Source organism: Coenobita brevimanus, chromosome 75 (genome assembly GCF_032717465.1).
Source record: "Coenobita brevimanus isolate Jiangsu-jjx chromosome 75, ASM3271746v2, whole genome shotgun sequence".
Lineage (NCBI taxonomy): Eukaryota > Metazoa > Arthropoda > Malacostraca > Decapoda > Coenobitidae > Coenobita > Coenobita brevimanus.
In genome coordinates this window covers 5638749-5655114 of record NC_137028.1, presented here as the reverse complement: position 1 = coordinate 5655114, position 16366 = coordinate 5638749, and the positions used below count along the sequence as shown (strand labels likewise).

The 16366-nt window shown below is 42.1% G+C and overlaps 1 protein-coding gene across 1 annotated transcript in view; it reads right to left on the bottom strand.

Moving 5' to 3' along the window:
* Positions 1-13544, bottom strand: part of LOC145408030 (roundabout homolog 2-like) — a 345608-nt gene extending 332064 nt beyond the window's left edge. The window contains exon 1 of the mRNA XM_080278831.1: positions 13430-13544. Within this exon, the coding sequence (XP_080134957.1) occupies positions 13430-13544 (115 nt within the window). The remainder of the gene's footprint in view (positions 1-13429) is intronic.
* Positions 13545-16366: the final 2822 nt, after the last annotated feature.

Genomic DNA, 16366 nt, shown 5'->3' with positions numbered 1-16366 from the left:
CGACAGAAAAAAGACGGTGAAGTATCAACAAAAAAAACACCTACATGTTGAGTAGAGTGAAAGCTAAAAAAAAAGAAAGAAAAAACTAGCACTGAAAGGTTAGAGACTGGGACGCAAGAAAATGTAATGTCTGCTGAAAGGAAGCCGACGTGAAATAAAATGTGCAAGTACCTAACAGCGATTCCACGAAGCTAAATATCGGACTGACGAAAATATCCACATCTTTAATGCCGATGTTTGGAAAGCTTTAAAAAACAGTAGGGAAAGGACGGAGATAAAAGATAAATATATACCTGTTAAGAGGAAGCAAGTAAGAGACGATGTGAAAACGGGTAGAGTTCGTTGGCCGCGTTACCTGCACCAAGCCATAAAATCGTCAAAGGAGATGGGGGTATAAATAATAAGCGTGGTGGGCAAAAGAATGGATGGGATGGACTGAAACTGTGGCAGGGGTGGGAAAAGGTCATGAGAGTGTACCCTGTGAAAATGGGTTCTCTGGAATTAATAATGTGAATGCACTGAAGGATTATTTCAGTGCTTTCTCCAACTATAGTAACACCAAACACAAGATGAACTTGCGTTGGTCAAATATGGTTGGCGTTTTGTAACGCAGGCAAAATTCCGACTTCGAGTGGATGGAGAACGTCACATCAAAAAACACTCCCAACTTTAACAATATGAAGCATTCAGAAGTTAACATCTACACCCTACACTCGGTCTCAGGGTGAACCTCTGATCATGCCCTATAACCCTAACCTACTGCTCCCAAAACTGAATGACTTCATCCCTGACTGACCCTCAACCCCTTCACCTAGTTTGGTTCAAATTGGATTAAAATTGTTGAAGTTGATCTTGCCGTGTTCCTTTTACCTTTGACCTATGAACTCAAGATATAATCACTTCATCCTCTCCTGACCTTCAATCCTTCCACCAAGTTCGGTCCTAATCGGATTAAAATTGCTTGCCCTTGCCCTTGACCAGTAACTTTTTTTCCGGCCACAATTCAATCAGGGGTTCCTCTGATCGTTCTCAAGCATTATTCTAAATTAAAGGCGATTCCATCCAATACAGTCTCCCCATAATCTTGCTAACAGACAGGCAGACAGACGGACAAACCAAACCAAACTCATAACACCCTCACTCTACGCGCACGGATGTGACAACGGATATCTGAAAAAAAAAAAAAAAAAAAAAAAAAAAAAAAAAACAGGCGTAAAAAAGTACAAATCTGAGCACCTATGGGCAATCAAAAAAAAAAAAAAAAAATTCAAACTGCAAGACAACAGATACAGGAAGCATGGAGAAAGTCACGCTAAAAAGGGAACACAAAAATCACTCTGAACAGGATACAAACCAGTAGTCAAGAAAACACTACATTTTACATGCTGGATATCTAAAGAGCTATTATTGAAAAAAGGTGAAAGTTTAAAGTGAAACATATACTGAAAATATTTACGTTTCCTGTGGGAGACCGAAAGGAAATCACACACACACACACACACACACACACACACACACACACACACACACACACACACACACACACACGCCAAAAAAGGCCCTCTATAATACCTGATATCCAGAAAGCATGCTGAAAATTTGCCCCGGATAAAGAGACAAGAGCACACGGAAAATAAACACATTCACCGACATGAGACTGGAAGTAAATGAGGCGAAAAACTCTGACAGCGAAAGGACGAAGAAAAAAAGTGCAAAAGAAAACACCTGCATCTTTAAAACCGAATATCAAGAGAGCCATTACAGGAAATATCACTATGAAAGGAGAGAGATGACTGAAGACAGCAAAAAATTAGACAAAATAGGAGGAAACTAAACTGACGGCAAAAACACGAAGAGAAATACACAAGGAAATGCTGTCATCTTTAATAGCGGATATCTGGAATGTTGTATAAAGATATCTAGCTGTGAGAGAGAGAGAGAGAGAGAGAGAGAGAGAGAGAGAGAGAGAGAGAGAGAGAGAGAGAGAATAAAAATACCTGCATCTTTAACCTTTCTAGTAACCTGCCGTTCCCTTTATTCTATTTGCCATCTCCAGACGATTTTATTCGGCTAAGAAGGGATTTTTCACACTGGAGGGGTTGATTAAAACTTTCAAGCACCTGACGTTATTCCTGAGCTGAGTAAAATCGTCTGGAAGGAGCAAAAATAAACTAAAATTTGGCATCACCTGTCGGAAACGTTTCATTCTGGTGGCCTGGAATGAGGATACAAAACTACCTTCATCATCATCATCATCATCATCATCACATCACCACCACCACCACCACCACCACCACCGTCATCATCATCATCATCATCAACATGCCAGTTTGTCCCATCCACAGGTGGTATGAGGCAGGATACAGAAAGCAAGGAATTGAATGAGTAAAGACAGAACTAATTAAGAGCATGCAAAATTAAATGGGTCACGCACTCATCAACTCACCACTCAAGCCCGTGGATGGTTTTAGTAAGACTGTAGTTAAAGAAATGCATAGCTACCGACTTAAGTACTATGTGTCTCCATTTGGGCAAAGGAAATCGTAAGAAGGTGACGAGAATAAAATAAGGAAGACATACTGACAGTGAAGACGCTAACATCTTGAAGCTACCCAATATAAGCGACGGATAATATTAGCCAACTATTCTTATCATTATCAGGATTTTCTCTCAACGAAATAAACTGTGTGACTCTCGGATTCAATGGGTCTCTCTCTCTCTCTCTCTCTCTCTCTCTCTCTCTCTCTCTCTCTCTCTCTCAGACACAAATGAACCCTTTCAGTCCAGAGGTAAAACTTATCTGATTTTTGCTGCTCCCAGACGAATTTAATCAGCCTAAGAGAGCCTCCTGGTAAAGAAGCTAATGAAGGCTATTTGTTTCCCCTGAAGTCCCAAAAATCTCCCCAAAATTAAAGGCGTCCTCGGGCAGAAGGGGTAAACCTGAATTCAGAGATGTGATCCAAGACTTCATTACTGTATCACAAAGTTCATTTATTCATCATTTATTTATATTTATTTTCTTTTCAGTAATTGTAGGCTTTAGTATATTTTCGTTCACGATAAAGGAATCACTGAACGAATCCTTACCTTATGTAATTACTGTTTTTACGTGTATTTCTGCACATTACTAAAATCACTACATAAACCCTTTTCAGTATAACGACGCTTACCTTTACATCATCCCTCCACTAAACGATTACATTCGAAGGATTCCTAGCAGTGAAGGGCAATAGAGACTTCCTAACCAATTCCGTGCAAGTATTCCCTGCTAAATTCCATAACATAATTTGGGAGTAGCAGTGACTAAAATGCAGGGACATTGTACAGCTACGGACGTAAATATTGATCCACTCCATAACGATAAAATACGAGACAGTGAACAACGATTTTTGGAACCCAGTGATGCTATCTTCGGAGTCCAATAAACTTTTCAGAATGTAATCAGAGTTTCATAATTACTCGACAGAAAACTGAAAGATATTAATGTCTGAAAGTGCACATACTATTCGAGCACGCAGCCAGTCGCGTGTACATAAAAAAAATCAGCATAAAACACACACACACACACACACACACACACACACACACACACACCAGAACCCCTTGTGGTGTGCTGGAACTGATAAGATAAGCAATTTTTCCCATCTCTGCCTGAATTAGTCTGCGTCTCATTTGGCATTAAGAGTTTTGTATGCGTTTTTTTCTTGAGAGAGAGAGAGAGAGAGAGAGAGAGAGAGAGAGAGAGAGCGCAACTGCATGCCCGCGTCACTATAACTAGGATTTAAGGGGAATAATGTAACTGTGTGTGTGTGTGTGTGTGTGTGTGTGTGTGTGTGTGTGTGTGTGTGTGTGTGTGTGTGTGTGTGTGTGTGTGTGTGTGTGTGTGTGTGTGTGTGTGTAAAGTAACTCAAACAGGCTTCATTCGACTTAAAGCAAACTTGATTGAGGGGCTTACCTACTGTTTATGAGAACAAAGTCAAAGGTCGGGGTCACAGGGCTCAAAGCTAGTTCTGGTAAAATCAACTATAACATTTTCATCCGATGGTGATCAAAATTTCTGGAAAGGTTGAGGGCAATGCAACATCGAAAGGAATTGGAGAACAATCTGAGTAAGGTAAAGGTCAAATAGTAGAGTCAATGTTCGACCAATGCGTCCTATAATTGTGATATATTTAAACCTAATTTTATGGAAGCGCTGAGAATTGTCCAAGGGGTTGATTTACTGTTTTTGATAGCAACAGGTCGAAGGTAAAGATCACACGGCCAAGTCAACGGCTTTTTTTTTTTTTTTTAAGCCAAACCTTAAGGAACGGTGAAGGCTAAAGCAAGGATAAAGTGATTCGATTTTGGGAGTAATCAGTCAAAGGTCATGATCACAAGGGAATGAAATATGTTCGCCCTTAGAACAATTGGTGGGCGCGGGATCTGCACTCTTGTTTCTTCTTGTTTTTCATTAGGTTATGAAAAACAATTAGATATAAATTGCAGGTAAGGTAACAGAGCCAAAATAACATTCTGTCGTGTCCCCTACAATTACGTCCCCTCCCTTGTGTAGGTTTTAATTAAGAATGTACAGAGGAGAGAAGTGAGGTCCCGAGAGGAAGGGAGAGAGTGTGTGTGAGTGAGGACAGGGAGGGTGGCATAGGAATTGCCATACAGGGGAGAAGAGATGAAATTACGGACAAAACTAAATGAGAAAAGGAAGAACGCGATCACTGTAGGCATCGTCATCGTCACTGATATCATCGTCGTCATTATCATAATTTTTACCATCATCATCATCATCATCACCAACTGCAGCATTACCATCATCATTATTCCTTCGCTATTTCCTACTAAAATTTGTAACGGCATGAGAGAGAGGAAGGAGAGGACAGGGAGGAAGAACAACAATAAAGCGCAGGGTAGACTGGATAAAATTACTGACAAGGAAGTAATGGGGGAACACAGGACAAAGCAGACAGACAAGGATTCTGGAAGGTTTTGTGTATGTACGGTGTAGATGGTATGCTGCTAGGTGCCGTTAAGAGTTTTTATGATGGTAGTGAGGCATGTGTAAGGGTAAATGGGCATCAAAGTGAATGGTTCACGATCAATGTGGGTGTACGACAAGGTTGTGTGGTGTCCCCATGGCTGTTCAATATATATATGGATGGGGTGATGAGAGAAGTAAATACACGAGTAATGGAGAGAGGGATGGCGTTGGTAATGAATGGTGATGGCTGGAATAACTCAAATTTATTTTATGCTGATGATGCAGGGCTACTTGCAAATACCGGACAAGAGCCATAGATGTCTGTGGGCGTAGTGCCTTCAGAATAAATGTAGAAAAAAGTAAAATGATGGTTACTGAGAGAGAAGGTGACTCCAGTGCAATGTTACAGTGAATGCTGAGAGACTAAAATTGATGAGAGTGTTCAAACACCTCGGTACAGTAATAGAAAAGAAAGGAAAATGAGCAAAAGAAGTGGAAAGTAGAGTGGCACAAGGATGAAAAGTAGCTGGTGCTAAGAAGGCCTTGATAAGAAACAGAGGCTTGAGTGTTGCAGCTGCACGAGGCTTACATGATTGAGTGTTAGTGCCAACTTTATCATATGGATGTGAGACTATGGTGTGGCATGAAAATGAAAAGTCAGGAGTAAGAGCAGTGGAGATGGGACTGCTCAGGAATGTATGTGGAGTACAGAGAGTGGATAGGATACGATATAATGTGATTCGTGAAAGATGTGGAGTGAGGAAGTCTGTGGACACCAAAATCGAAGACAGTGTACTGAGATGGTATGGTCATGTGGAGCGAATGGATGACAAAAGAGTGGTGAAAACGGTATATTTGAGCGAATTTAAAGGAGGAAGGAGGCGAGGTAGGCCAAGAAAAATGTGGAAGTATTTGGTGGATGAATGTGTGAGGAAGAGAGTTATGGAAGCTGGTGCGGCTAAGGGACTGACAAGAGATCGAGCTGGCTGGATGAATTTTGCGCGAAGCGTATGACTAAGGATATGGCACCTTTTTTTAACGTGACAGTGCTCGGATTGGCTCTATCGGATAAGTATATGTGAAGCTACAGAACGTGGTGAAATTTTTTGGCTTATCAGACGGAGCCAGGATTCCGAGGGCTTGAATGATGAGTGAATGGAAGCGTGGCCCATTGAATTGGGCAAACTTTGGCTGTCTCGACGCTGCTACTCCTTACCCCGCCCATGGATGGGAAAGGAGGTCCAGACGATGACAATGGACGACGACGACGACGACGACGACGACGACGACGACGATGATGATGATGATGATGATGATAATGAGCAAGATACGGCTTCATGACCTTCACATTCAGCTGTGTAACTTTTTTGTTCTGGGGTTTAAAAAATAAATAGTCTGAAGTATGCTTAAATTTTCTGTCGAAAGTAGCACTAAACTCCTGCAAGTATCAGGCAATTTTATTTGGCTCAGAGAAAATCACCGGAGCATAGAGACTAAACTCAATTTGATCGTCACGCTGGTCGACACTTACTCGAAGATTTTTTTTTTTTTTTCGCTTACAATATACATTTTATTCAGACGAAGAGACCTCATTTTTTATTTTATTTTTTATTCTTTCTCACCTCACCAAACTTTAACCGTATTTAATTTAATCGTCTAATATAACCTAACCAAACCTAACCTAATCTGCCTAAACTCATCTAATGTAAGAAGATCGAAAAGTGAAATGGGGGAAGAAGATGAGAGTGAGGGTACGGAGGGGGAGAGGAAAGGGAAAGATGATGATGAGATGTAGAAAAGTGAGGAAAAGCACAGGGGGAGGACAGATGAAAAGGGAAGAGGGGATATATAAGAGGGAAAAAGTGAAGATAGAGGTAAGCGGGGAAGAAGTGAAAGGGAGGAAACATAGCACTAGAGGAAATTAAGTAAAGATGAGAGTGAGGGAGAGAGGGTAACAGGGAAAGAGGAGGAGGACGAGAGGAAGAGGATTGAGGATGTGAGTTAAGTCGGTAAGAGGGGGAACAAAATGGATTACAAGAAAACGAGAGAGGGTCTGTCTGTGGGATTTGCAAATTGACAGTAAATACCTTAATTAGTGGGTGGAGGACGTGAGGTGGGGCTTGAGAGACATGGTGTGGGAGCGGTGTATTCCTTTCTGCGACTCAAGCACAGGTACGATTTTTATTTTGGATCAGCAAAATTACCAGGCTTCGTTTGGATTATATTGGTCTAGTGGGTTACGGCGCTCCAACCAGATGTGGCCCGTATGGCTTTAAATCCGAGGGATAACTGAGGTTTATGGCTCACATGAGGTCATGTATATGTCTTTCAGCAGAAACGTGTACAATGGAACTTAGCCGGATTACCTCCATGTATCACAATCACAACCATCTTGACGTCCGTCCTCTGGAGGCGTACAACACTTACCACCAGCTCTCTGGGTGAGAATTACACACACCGTTGCTATAAATGACAATGGTATGAAATTAAAGTAGTAGTAAGTGCTTGGAAATGAATCCAAGATTGGATTTTCTAATTAACTAATCAGAATCACAATTAACATTTCATTATGTTAGCACCGGGTCTGTGACACGCCAAGAAAAAAAAAAAGAGGAAGGGGGGTTTGGATTAGTAATTTTTTCCAATCTCCCTCAACACTACTGGCAACACCTTCTCCCTGAGGTCTGCACCTAACTGTAGATTTTTCTCTTAGTTTGTGGCAGTGGTTATTGAGAAAAAGGTACCCACATATCCGGTAAGAAAGCACTGGGACATCATTCGGTATGGAAGAGTGAGAACAAGGGGTTCTTATTGTGAGATTGATTTCCTTTTGTATGGTCTAGGTCCACTAAGGAAAGGGTGTGTTTTGAGCTTCCTGTTTTCTGATGGAAGTGAAGATTTGATTGGAAGACTTGCTTGATTTAGATTTCCTCTGGAGGAGTGAATGATTAGCATTCTCTAACCTTTGGTTTCAATGGAGTTTTTACTGTGGTTCATACGACTCTGAAGACAAATGGTTAATTACTTAAGGAGGCAGATCTGACCGTGAATACTCACTCTTCATATGCGTAACTATGTACTGAGGAAAAACAAATCAAGTCACTTAGGTTTACCAGTAGGTCTGCGTGTCAGTTTTGGTGGCAACTGGTCCATTACTTTGGATGGAACTACGTAAATGTGCAGCCATGAGCACATCTGACTACCAAAGTAACGCATCCTTTGAACCCGTGTTGTGTTATTCAGGACTCTAATTCGTGTCTTTTAGGATCTCAGGGGAAAAGCGCGCGCGCGCGCACACACACACACGCGCATGCATGCATGCATGCACACACACACACACACACACACACACACACACACACACACACACACACACACAATTTTGTTTATCCGATGAAAACTGACCAAATCTCATCCCTCTTAGCGGTCGAGGCATACGGTACTTAGGAATTTTATCATGTCTCACACTAAACTTTTGTTTGTTTGTTTTATTCTTTAGCTAATGGAGACACCAACTAGTCAAGGGATTAAGGAGACTCAGGAAGAATCTTTAGTATGGAAAACACTTCAATATTTGCCTCGTCCCTCTTTGTGGCCATCCATCTACCCACTCTCCTCTCCTCCCCTATCAACCTCCACCTCATCCCTCTCCACCATGAACATCCACCTAAACCCTCTCCACCACTTCCCCATCAACCTTCACCCCAGTCCTCACTACTACCACCTCTCGCCACCATCAATCTTCACCTCATCCATCTCCATCATCTCTAACCTCCACCACAGTTATCTCCAACACCTTCCCACCATCAACCCCCACCCGTCATCCTTCTCCCTCATCTCTCCCTCATCACATTTCTTTCCCAAACCAACTACCTACTACATTCGTCCCGTCATCTCCCCCTTACCCCCCCCCACTATCCACCCCATCCCCCTTTCAACCACCTCTATCAATTCCATTTCCTCTAGTCGCTCCGTTTTAATCAACTTTCCTCCCTCTCCCATTACCAAAATTCAAGTCTATTTACCCATTTCAACCCTTCATCCTTCCCTATCACCAGCTATTTATTTCCATTACTTTCTCCCTTTTCTCCCACACTTCCATCAATACCCTTTTGCATCACTACTTTTTAATCACGTTTCTCCCTCCTCCTATACCAAAATTCCTCTGTCACTCCAACCACTTCTTTCTCCAACCATCACCTCCCCTTTTCCTACTAGATTTCAGCCACCTCCATCAATCAATCTCCCACTCTGTACTAACTCATTATCTTTCTCCCTCTCCCACTACCCACGTCCCATTCTAACACCCTTTCAACCCTCCATCCTTCTCATCACCATCCTCGTTTTCCCCCTTTCAACCTCCTCTGTCAACTCACCCATCCTCTCCAAATCTAATTCTAAGCACCCCTTCTTCCTCCTCTATAATACACACCTTAATTCTCCTCTTACCCAACATAAGAACTTCTGATTCCTCATTCTCCCTCTCCACTACCAACCTTTAATTATAGGCTTCCTCTAATTATATGCTTCCTCCCCACACAAATTCCCTAGTCACCCTTTCTCCTTCTCCATATAATACACCCCGTAAATCCTTCCTCTCCCCCGTACTAAATTTTTACCAATTCTTCGCCGTCTACATATTTCATCCCATAATGCTCCGCTGCCTCTCTATACTGCCTCACTAACTTCCAGTCACCTTTCTCCCTTTCCAAAATACACTCCTAAAATCTATGCATCCTCTCCACACTAACTTCTAATCACTCTTTCCCCCTTTCTATAATTCATCCTCTAACCCCCTGAATCAAAGAATGTGGTGCCCATTACAAATTCCAACGGCTTTTACAAACATATATAGCGCGTACGTGGCTTGGCATACTGAGATGGAGTATTACAAGCAAGTTAATGTCTAAAACAAAATTCCAAGACCTGTTCTTTCATATAAAAACAAAATCTCAGTATCTTAATTCATTTACACTAAATAAATTTCTGTAAACCCAAGAAGACTTTGTGGACGCCCTGTGCACGGATTACATTATGTACTGTCGTTACTTATGGACTATTTTATTCAACTTGGAGGAGTAAACCCTTCAAATTTTGTACCATCATTAGTTTACTCTTATTATCTTCAGACGGTTTACCTCGGTCTAGGGGGGATTATAGATCTTACGTAAGTTTAATAAAATCGTCTGGAGACAGCAAGAACAGAACATTAAATACGTCACTGGGTTCAAGGGGTTCACAATGAAGGGATTACCGACGGCTGTATTAAACCTCTCCAGTCTGAAAAGTCTCTCCTAAGATAAATAAAATCGTCCGCAGATAGCAAGGATTAAATTACAAAGGGTGTTCAAAGCACATACAGACGCCGCACCAGAAACATGACATTGACCCGTGACCCTGACCTTTGATCTATCTAAACCAAAACCATATAATTTCTTCCCGTCCCCACTCAAAGGGTCTGTGCAAAAGTTGACCTCAAATCTGATCAGGTATTCATGAGATTTTCCGCACCTTAAACTTTGTCCTTGACCCGCGACCTTGACCTTATCGATCTGACCCAAAATAGCATCACTGCTTTCCAAACTCACACATAACACACATGTCAGTTTTGATACATACCAGATTAAGCATTCATGAGATATTCCGTCAGACAGTGATACATACATACCTACAGACATACATACATACATTTTGGGGTCGCTATTATAAAAACGTTCTCGAGACGGTGCTAATTTTATTCCTCTTTTCCATTCCAACTAATTTCCAATTACCCTTCCTCCCATTCCACTATCCCTTCCCTATTCAGCAGCACTTCCCTTATCTTTCTTAGTCTTTTTCTTCCTCCGTCCCTTTCCCCCGGTTCCATCCTTCCCATAGCTATCCCCTTCCCCCCTTCCATCCATCCCTTCCCCCATCCCTCTCCCCTCTTCCATCCTTCCCATCCCCTTTCGCCTGGTTGAAGTTTACCCTCTCGTTACCAGAAATAAAAAAGATAGGTAATGTAACAAAAGGGTCGACATTTAAAGGCCAACACTTCCAGCATAGTTTTGTATGTAACATTTTCCAGTTCCTCTGTGCGGCTTGTCACTACGTCCTCAAGTGTACGTTATTAGGGAGACCTGACATACTTCTGGACTGGATGCTTGGTGTCAGGTAGGTAAGTAATGAGACAGATGGACAGACTGATAGATAGGTAGGGACAAAGAGACAGATTGATCGATATAGATTGACAGAGATAGGTTGACATACACAGGAAGAGACAGAGACTGTGTGTGTGTGTGTGTGTGTGTGTGTGTGTGTGTGTGTGTGTGTGTGTGTGTGTGTGTGTGTGTGTGTGTGTGTGTGTGTGTGTGTGTGTGTGTGTGTGTGTGTGTGTGTGTGTGTGTGTGTGTGTGTGTGTGAATAAAATCGAAATGTCATCTCACTAAAGGACTTAATGAATCCTTCAACAAGCACCCTCCTCTTCAAAGTATCTCTCTTGCTGAATAAATCGTTCAGGGACAGCAAGAACAAAATGTGGGATAAAGAAGGCTTGTTATATTTAACCTTCCACTTCAGCAAGTTTCAAAACTGAATAAAATCGTCTGCAGATACCAAGATGAAAATTAGCAACGCTCCATCGGAAATATATCTAACTCCCAGCAGTTCGAAAAATCCCTATGCTGAATAAAATCGCAGTAGATAGGATAATAAACACACTAACGAAGCAAGCTACTAATCTCCCTGCATTTATCTCTTTTTAATCCCTCCTATACAAACCCCTCCAGTTGGAATGGTCTCGCCCAAGCTGAAAGGAAGAGCCTGAAAAAAAACAAGAATGAAATACAGAAAACTCCATTGTACCTTCTGACTTCTATTCATGTCTATATGATCGTGTGGTGTCCTCGAATATCACTAGTTTCAAAGGTCTCCACACTAACTAACTATATAAATGAAAAAATAAATCTTCAATAAGAATAAAACAAAAGGGGCACTAACAAATGAAAAAAAAAAAAAAAAATCGGCACTCGTCGCCTTTATCATACTATGTCCTCAACTGGCATCATCAAGTTGCGACGTTTGCATGAACAACTTCGTCTATGCTGGATTTCGTCTTTATACTGCAAGAATGAAATTAGTGTCATCGTACCTATTAATTTCCCTCCAATCTCTCTTTAATCTAACGGGATCCTCAAATGAAAGTTCAAAAGTTCAGTAGTTCAGAGACATGACCCCTTGGAGTCCAGCTTACTAAGGGTCCAAGGTCTCCGCCATCAGTATATCGTGTCAGTGACGCTTTAAAATTTTGGTTTAGTGACATTCGCTGTTTGGGAAGGCCTCAATGCACGCACACCTGTACTGGATCATCATCATCATCATCACCACACTAATACCACTGGCTACTGCGCAGGAGAAGGTACCAAAGAAATACAAGAAAATACATTACAAAAAATAATTTACAAACTATAAAATCATCATCATCATCATCATCATCAACAACCTATATATTCCAAATAATATACATGGTGGGCAGAATCCTACAACAGAAAATATGAGTAAATAAAGTACTAGGAGAAATATCATCATTGTCATCATCATTTGTATCCTCATCATCATCATCATCATTTTCCCACAATCATAAATGGAGCGGGTACAGCACGACCGACAAACAGGGAAACATAAAAACAGAACAGTCATTAGAGCTTCCAGTCACAATGAGCCATCCCTCCATTCACCCATCAGTCAAGCCATCGGAATCCTCGGCTCCTCCCACACCTAGGCTTATAATTGGGCAGGAAATCATTATATAGTTGTTTTTTAATATCACCTCGTGCAAAGTTGGATCCATTTTCCTTTCTCGACAGTTGAAAATTTGCAGCTGAAAAATGAAGCCGAATATTTTGTGACTAGCATCACATTTTAATATATCGTTACATCCGGGCCTTCAAGGGGAAGAGAGTTGCTTTACTCAATTCATATGTAATTCGTTTCGTTGTCGGATATTGTATTTTCTATGCGAGTTCAATTTATTATTTTATGCATTCATTCGTTTTTGTGGCAGTGACTGAATTGCTGTTGAGTGTATTGTGTTCCGGTGCTTTTGTGGTCACTTCCTTGCTGCTGTTGTTGCTGCGTTATTGTTACCGTCCAATTTGTGTTATGCTGTTGTTACCTCTGCCAACGAAGTTGAAGGAGGTTATGTATTTAACTTTGTTTGTTTGTCTGTCTGTCTGTCTGTCAGTCTGTTTGCCCAGACGATATTTCGAAAAGTATTCAATGAATTTTAATGAAATTTTGAGAAAGGGCGGGCCATGGGCAAGATAGAATTGATTAAATCTGGGGGTGGATCCAGATCCTTCTTAATGGCAGAAGTATACGCTCTCCGAGTCCTTTCTCTTGTTGTTTTTGTTGCTGCGTTACTGGCCAATCTTTGTTATATTTATTGATGGCGTTGTTTGGAATTACTGATCTTACATTCGACTTGTCTACCCACTGATTCTGGTGGTGGTGTTGATGACTGCTGATGTTGTTTTTGTTGTTCAGTGTTGCGCTCGGTGTTGCTCAAAGGCTCTAAAGTTGTGTTATCCATTTGCCGTTGATCGATGTCACTTTTAAAGGTTGAACAAAGCTCTCTCTCTCTCTCTCTCTCTCTCTCTCTCTCTCTCTCTCGTGTGTGTGTGTGTGTGTGTGTGTGTGTGTGTGTGTGTGTGTGTGTGTGTGTGTGTGTGTGTGTGTGTGTGTGTGTGTGCAACTGCTAGAAAAGGGCATTTAAACTAATAATAGCTATAAGACTAATATTATTACATCGCTGTTACCGAAAATACTAGGATCACTGCTAACAATACTATTACTACCTCTTCTACTACTACCAACGTCACCAAAATTTCCACCACAACTACCACACCCATCACTGCAAACAAAATTGGCTTTACTATTGACTACTACTGTACTACCACCAACCCCACCGCCACAACCACCACCACAATAACCACCATGAACATTAGTACGACAACCACAACCACCACTATCACTACAACTAACGGCATAACGACCACTACTGGCACTATCACTACTACCATAAACCGTATTACCAAAACTGCCTTTCACCCAACCATCATCATATCCTGTACCAGTATTACTCAACCTGGTGCATAAGGGCTCGGGTCTAAGCTGCTCTCCCCAAATAATTATGAAATAATTGACCAGTCGTCTCTCCCTTAGTGGCATTACTTGAGCCATAAATCCCAACTATAGCTAGGAAGAAGACCGACCGGACCATATCGAGTTGGAGTGCCTTAACCCATTCGACCACCAGGCGTCTAAAATTTGTATAGGGGTGGCCAATATGCTACATCCGAGCGCAGCATCACCTGCCCACTTTTGATCTTCCTGTGTGTATCAGAAAATTGCTCCAGAAAGGGGAAGGTACCCACATGCGACAGTGTACCACCACCATCACCACCGCTGCTAACACCACCATCCATTCCGCCTGTGTTCCTATAACCATCACCTTCGCGACATTTCTCCTTTGCCCTCTTGACTACCCTCATCTCCATCACCATCACCATCACCATCTCCATCCATCATGCTGCTGATCTCTAATCCTGTGGGCTTAGTATGCTCCCTACCTACTACTGTACTACCTTACCGATTTACTTCTCATTGTAGCTCTTGAATCCTTTCCGTAATATGCCTTCTTCTACATCTTGTTACACCATACAATTCACTTCACACCTCTGATAATATATAAAATCATGCAAATTATATCTAAACAGAGATATATAACACAAGAGTTTATGTACACGCCTGACATGAAAACACGTTCAAGCCGCGTCGTACAGGCTAATGACAGGTATTTGATTGTTAGGACTAAATAACACCACGTTTGCCACATGAGAAATTCAGCGGCCTTCACTCAAATGCTTCACGCGCGGGTAGGGGTAAGAATGGCTTTTGGAGCGTGAGGCGAGACTGAATATTGTTTTACTGTAGTTATCGTGTCTAAAGGTGTAATATGCAAAATCAATGACTATGGAAGAGGTGCCAAGAGATTACGAGCTTCAGAATACTATATCTCTCCCTCCCTCCCTAAGTGCCATCTCCATCTCTTTCACTACCCTTACCGTCCTTATCCGCGTCTCCTCCACCACAGCAACTATCACCTGTCATCTCCACCATCACCACCAGCTACTTGTTCAGCCTAATCCAGTTATCTCTTTTACAGGAAATATACGTAATTATCACTAATAATATTGCAATCAGATCTAGTTTAAAGTTTAACCACTGTCAGAACTGTCACTATCTTACTCTCATCACCATTATCATCACCAACATCACCGCTACTAACACAACCACCATAGCAATCACTAAAATAACAAAATCCCCACAAGCCCCACCACGACAATGGCACTCAACACAACAGCACTAAAACAGCAGTAAAGCACAGCACTACCAGCAGAACCACAACAACAACCATCATCACCATCATATCATCATCATTGAAACCACCACAACCATCACTACCATTACTTCAACATCACCACAAACTTCATCACTGTTAACAACCCCCACCACTACCACCATCACCACAAGTAAAACAACCTAATCCCTACATCGCCCACATCACCACCACAATACCACAACAGGAGCAGCAGCAGCAGCAGCAGCAGCCATCAGCACAGCACTAGCAGCAGCACGAGGCACAAGTTTACACATTACCCACATCTGGCGGCTGTGTTAGGAGGGAGAGCTGCCCACCACGCTTACATCTAATTTAATACCTAGCCAATGGTCCGGCACACCCTCCTTTCTCCCTCCCCCTCTGCTTCCTCCCCCCTCCACTGTTTTCTCTCCCCATTGTCTCATCCCCCGTTGTCATTCTCCATCCCCTTCTCCACTATAGTTCCTCCTGTTCATGTATCCTTTCCCACATCCCAGCCCTACCTCAGTCTTCTCTCCCCTCTGTATCTGTCCCCCCACCTCTACCTCTGTCTTCTCTCCCCTCAGTATCTCCCCCCCTCCCTCCCGCTCTCTCTAATCTTCTGTCTCTCCTCTTCATCCCCCGTCTTGTTCCTCTGTCTCCTTTCCCTCTTCTCCTCTGACTTCTTTCCCATTTGTCTCACATCTTCTCCCCACTCCACTCCGTCTCTCCCCGCGCCTCATTCCTCTGTACTCCCCCATCCCCTCCCCACAAGGTCTAATGTTGCGTCTTCCTCCGTCTCTGCTCCAAATCTCCCGCTCAACTGCCCCCTTTATCGTGTCTAATTTCTTGATAACAAAGTAAGAAAAGAGGACAGCATAACAATAGATTGCTGGTTTTTACAGATCGTCAACTTTCACATGGGGGAAATTTTCATCGTTTTGCAGAGTTTTTTTTCATTCGTTCAGTTACAGAATGCAACAATACTACGG